The sequence below is a fragment of the Nannospalax galili genome, unplaced genomic scaffold (assembly GCF_000622305.1).
Source record: "Nannospalax galili isolate Female #2095 unplaced genomic scaffold, S.galili_v1.0 scaffold2527, whole genome shotgun sequence".
In the NCBI taxonomy this organism is placed as follows: Eukaryota; Metazoa; Chordata; class Mammalia; order Rodentia; family Spalacidae; genus Nannospalax; species Nannospalax galili.
Window position 1 is genome coordinate 132,679 of NW_008356852.1, and position 6,000 is coordinate 138,678.

Consider the following 6,000-nt stretch of genomic DNA (forward strand, 5'->3'; position numbering starts at 1 on the left):
CATGGTCTTTCAATAAAAATGTTACAATTATTTTTAAATTGTGAATTACAGATCCAGCACACAATGCCTGCCCTGACCCAGGCACACCCCACTTTGGAATACAGAACAGCTCCAGAGGCTATGAGGTATTTCATCTTTATTTTCTGTGTTACTGTAAAAATCTAGCTGATACTTAAGCATATGTGTACATTGTTAATGTCTTAGCTTATTCATACATTTGGTCAAAGAATATTCACTCAACCAGGACTTCTAGCAAGGGCAAGGAGCCCAGAATGCCTCTCTGTTAGAACTGTGTCCGTGGCGAAATTAGTTTCTATTGGGAACCACACATGATTCCGTACTTCGGGTTTGATGAAATCAAAGGATAGTTATCACATCTGAGTTATTTGATGCTGACTAGCTACACATAAAAAATTCCATTTCAAGTGGGAACCTCCACCCCTAGCTGAGGAGCTACAGACACTTGATGGCTTCTGAGAGAGAGCAAGTAAGTTTTCTTTAAGGGTGCGGTTCTTAGTGGGGCAAGCATGTTCTAGTAGAAGGCCCCACTCCCAGAAATCTATGGACAGCACAAATTGGACTTGAGTTATATAAAAAAAGGACACAAAGTTGGGGGTATGAAGATGGGGTGGCTCTGAAATGAATTAGGGGAGGAGCTGGGTGTGGAGATGATCAAAAGAAAGGAAATTATCAAAAAATTACTAAAATAAAACTAGATATAGTGGCCAAATGATAGAAAATTCTAAAGAAAAAGCAAAAACAGAGATGTATTCCAGCCCTGCCAGCAAGTTCTCGGAAAGTTTCTTGAGTTCTTAGCTGTGAATACCACCATGGAATGTTCCTTTCACTTAAGAAAATGAGCTTTACCACCACAGTTAGTGGATAAATGCTTCAGATGGAAGATAGTGACTCTTGAGATGGCAAGTCCTGGAGGGGGAAACAAAATTAGACCTGTTTACTTCTTTCAAGGATCCCACCAATTTAAAATAAAAGCCTTTATCCTCAGCCACTCTGTCCCCTCTCTCAAGAACACTATAGTGTTTCAACTTTGCTGGCTCTGTCTAGCTCACCTTGTTATTTTGTAACATCTCTCTGGAATCCCACAAAAATAGATCCCCCTATAGTGGGCAGGTTAAACTTAGTGCATTGTGTATTATGACCCAGACATGGCCTCAGGCTTGGGGTAAATACCTTCTGATAGGTATTTGTTTAGTACCAAACTTCTGTAATCCGGAAAATACATGAATGCTGTTGTTATTGGCTCATCATGAAAATGAAGGCCTGATCACCACTGGTCATCACAGCTGTCACAAGTCCTTGCCTTGCTTACGCACAACCCATCATCATGGAGATGAAGGAGAACACATTCCTGAAATGCTCATACCTGACAGTATAGTATCAGTCACGTCAGTGTGAAATAGAGTGAATAATGCCGGACTCTGAGCATCAAGGCTGGCTGGCACTGAGAGGCACAGACGCTATCTTCTAGAGATAAGGCTGTGCACAGGAGATGCACACCCCCAGGGTTTCCTTTCTCCGTTAGAACACAGTCTGGCTTTGAATGAGATGTTTATGTTCTCTAGATGAAACATCACCCCCAAGAAGGATCCTCTTCAGTTCTAGCTCCTTTCACTTACTTGTATTATGTGGTATAACTTAGGAGACTAGCTTTGATTGTCTAGCCAGCCATGGTCTGTTCAGCCACGTCTGGTGGCTGGGCCCATGCAGAGAAACCGCTCCACGGACCAGTGTGCTATAGTTTCTTCTGCAGGGCTCTTCCTCTGCTCCCTGCGAGTAGATTAGGCACACTGGTCCACATCTGGTGGCTGGGCCCATGCAGAGAAACCGCTTCACAGACCGGTGTGCTATAGTTTCTTCTGCAGGGCTCTTCCTCTGCTCCCTGCGAGTAGATTCTGTCCTTATGTCACCAGGAAGTCTGTGACGTCATTCATATCTGATAGGCACCAGCCCTGCTGAGCACGCCTGTTGCTCCTCACTGGATGTCCATTAGTTCAGCTGAGTTTAGCTCAGCTTGCTTGTCTTGGTTTATGAAACCCTGCTTCCAAGCTGTCAAGTGTTATCAGGTGCTCGAGCACATCCTCATCACATCTTTCACTCAGAATGCCAGCTGGGCCCTCACACTTCTACCTACACTTGTTTCCAAAATCCCAATGAGATGGGACATGCCCATACTTCTGAGAAGACAGAACAGTTTAAATCCTCGGAGCCACATGAAGATGTGGTTCCAAATGCCTTGGACCCTTGGATTCAAAAGGATTTCTGTAGACACCACAGCATCCCCACACCATCCCTTTTAAATCCTCGGAGCCACATGAAGATGTGGCTCCAAATGCCTTGGACTCTTGGATTCAAAAGGATTTCTGTAGACACCACAGCATCCCCACACCATCCCCATGGCATCCCCACAGCTGCCCCACAGCATCCCCACAGCTGCCCCACGGCATCCCCACAGCTGCCCCACAGCTGCTCCACAACACCCCCAGAGTGGCCCCACAGCAAACGGCCCCACGGCATCCTCACAGCTGCCCCACAGCTGCTCCACAACACCCCCAGAGTGGCCCCACAGCAAGGCAGCTACCTCTTCCCCATGTCTCACCTGGCCTGGTCTTATACTCCAGGTGCGGCAATCATACCTCATCACACCTTAGCTTGGGTGTACCCTGCACATGACCATAGATCATTCTTTTTTAAAATAGCCTATTATTTTTTAATTAATGTGCATGAGTGTGTTACCTACATGTATGTAAGTGTACCTGTGTCATGCAATGCCCACAGAGGTCAGAAAAAGGTGTTGGATTCCCCTGGAACTGGAGTTACAGACAGTTATTAGCCACCATGTGGGTGCTGGGCCTTGAACCTGGGTCCTCTGCAAGAGCAATTATTGCTCTTAACTGCTGTGCCATCTCTCCAGACTCCAGATCATTCTTTTAAAAAATATACTTTTGCCTGGAGCTCCCAAGACTAGGTTAGGAGGCAGGTGAACAAATGGGATGGCATCAGCAAGTGGTGAGTGGCCAGTGACCAGCTCCGGTGAGGCTGGCCCAACAAGGCGGGAACAGAGGGGAGGCACAAGCACAGTCGGTGAGGGACATGGGAGGCAGCCTGGCGATGTCTCCTCTGGGAAGCACCTCGGGCGGGAGTTCAGATATGGGACCTGGTTTGTGAACACTGACAGATTGCGTTCGGATGGATTCTGGGAGAGCACAGCTGGTGGCCGGTTCCAGAGACTTAACAAAAGCACTTCTGTGGTACAGAGCGATGGCCTCAATTGTCTGTGGCCACGACAGAAAACAAAGCAATGGTCATAAACTGAAAGGGGAGACTTCTGAATTTATGGGCAGAAAACTACACTTGTCTGTTTTCTGAGACAAGGTCTCACCCTATAGCTCAAGTTGACCCGGAACTCACTGTGTAGTCCAGGCTGACCTTGAGCTTGCAATCCTCCTGCCTGCTAACTTAGAGGCATTGCCACCATTTAAAGTATTCTGTCTTTACCCAAATAATCAGTCTTGTAGATTTTCACAACCTAATCCTCTTCCGTCTTCTCTGAGCCACCCTCTGCCCAGTCCCCTGTAGTTGTGGGCAATCTGTTTTGAGTGTGGTAGTGTGCCATGAAGCGGTGTGCTGATACCCACCAGGGCTTGGTAGCAAGGATCACTGGTACATTTCCCCTGGTCCTTTGGTGCTGTCCGGCCTCTGCAACCCTGTTGTTCTTCTCTCCAGGTCGGAAGTATGGTGTTCTTCAGGTGTAGGAAGGGCTACCACATCCAAGGCTCCACCACAAGGACCTGCCTTGCAAACCTCACATGGAGTGGTATACAGACAGAGTGCATACGTAAGTATGGATTCTTCCTCCACAGCCACAGCTAACATGGCTGAGTGTCGGCCAGAAGCTCATCTTCCAGGGTAACGGTGGTGGTGCTTTAGTTTTGCTTATTCTGTTTATGCATTCATTTTTCGTTCCCTAATCCTCAACTTTGCTCATTTCTCAAAACGCTCCTAAGGGTCCTAGACCAGTCTAGTAAAGCTGAAGGCTTGGTGGTTATCCCAGTTCTTCACTTCAGCCCCGAGATTTGCTACCTCAGGAACTCTTGGGAGGAGGGAGGAGGCCAACACTGGGAACCCTGGACAAGGAGTGACTTCAAAGCTGGGCAGAAGACACCTGAACATACAATCCCCTGCCATGTGTCTGTGCTCAGCTTACTGCTTCACAGAATGAGTCAGAGACTCGGTATCAAGGCCCAGCATCGGACTCTCACTATAGACTCGAAGTACATAATAACGGATCTTCTGAAAAGTGACGGATGGAGTAAATTTTACTTTATGATTTAATCATGAGCCTCAGAAAGCATTGTAGGAATGTCAACTGAATCATTTATTTTACCTTGTTGATCTCAGACAACACCTTACCACGTGAAACATAAAAACATTAGCTGAATGCTATGAAGAATTATTTTACTGCTAGGTAAAGTGGAATTTATTGTGCATTTATTTTTCAGGATTACCAGATGTATACTTCAAAGATATTATACCCACCTCGCTCCTCAACCTTGTGGAGAAATCCACATGCACATGTGCGCACACACACACACACACACACACACACACGCTTATATGTATGTGTTCACTTGTGTGTATAATGGAGTTTGCTTGTAAGTCAGTAATAAAGATTGAAAATCTTTATTGAAATAAATAATTTCACAACTTTAAAATCAATCTTTTCTATGATAATCTTCCAAGTCCTTTATTGAAGACATCTGTGCAGACTCTTTGCTCGTAAACACTGAGCCATCTCTCCAGCTCCACACTAAGGATTTCACTTCTCTCTCTTGTGTAACCGAGTGCTCTGTTTACTTCAAAGCTAGGATCACTCCCATAAATTTCCATATATAACTACAGACATGTATATGTGTTTAGATGTACACACATGTCCTTCTATGCAGGACTCACATGCAATCTCTAACATCATAACCCTTTCTAGACTCTTGCTCTACGCTATCAATTTCTGTGAATACTTGAAGCAGTTTCACAATGAACAGAGGTCCAGTGCTTTTTAACGGAGAAAATGTCTTTTCAGCTCATGCCTGCCGACAGCCGGAGACCCCAGCCCATGCAGATGTGAGAGCCATTGATCTTCCAGCCTTTGGCTATACCTTAGTCTATACCTGCCACCCAGGATTTTTCCTTGCCAGTGGATCTGAACACAGAACGTGTAAAGCAGATATGAAATGGACAGGGAAGTCACCTGTTTGTAAAAGTAAGTCACTGGCGGAGGTGTCAGAATACACTCCTGAAGAATAAGGAAGAGCCACCCTGCAGGCAGGCTGCTGTGCGGGTCCAGAGCCCCGTGAGTGACGGTGCTCCACCTGCCTGGGCTCTGTGAGCATGGATGTGTGGACAGTGAGCGTCTGATGCAGGGACATTTAGAACTGATTATTAACTAAATCTTAAGCTAATGAGAAAAGCTGTTTGGGTTAGGAAAAGCATTCTGAGATAAAAGAATAATATCAATATAACATCAGAAAATGCAGTTCTTTAAAATGAAAGAATCAAAACAAGCTGTTGGGGTGAAACCTGAGTTTTCATATTCTTTTTTTTTTTTTTTTTTTTTCCTGAGACAGGGTCTCTCTGAAGCCCCAGCTGGCCTAGAACTCACTATGTAGACCAGGCTGGCCTCGATCTCACAGATCTCACTGCTTCTGTGTCCGGAGTGCTGGGTTTGAAGGAGGCCACCCCCACACCTGGCTGAGTTTACACTTTTTTTTTTGTCTTTTTGAGACAGGGTCTCTCTGTAGGCCCAGATGTCCTGGAACCCACTATGTAGACCAGGCTGGCCTTGAACTCACAAAGATCTGCCTGCCTCTGCCTTCCAAGTGCTGGGATTAAAGGTGTGAGCCACCATGCCTGTCTAGTTTACACATTTTTTACATTTTTTAAAATATATATATATAATATTTATAATATAATTAATATAATATA

At 45.4% G+C, this 6,000-nt stretch overlaps 1 protein-coding gene across 1 annotated transcript in view; it reads left to right on the forward strand.

Annotated features, from left to right (window-relative positions):
* The window catches only part of LOC103751354 (CUB and sushi domain-containing protein 1), a 144,169-nt gene that overhangs the window by 119,321 nt on the left and 18,848 nt on the right, over positions 1–6,000 (forward strand). The window contains exons 22-24 of the mRNA XM_008854744.1: positions 52–125; positions 3,745–3,856; positions 5,099–5,278. Coding sequence (XP_008852966.1) covers positions 52–125; positions 3,745–3,856; positions 5,099–5,278 — 366 coding nt within the window. The remainder of the gene's footprint in view (positions 1–51; positions 126–3,744; positions 3,857–5,098; positions 5,279–6,000) is intronic.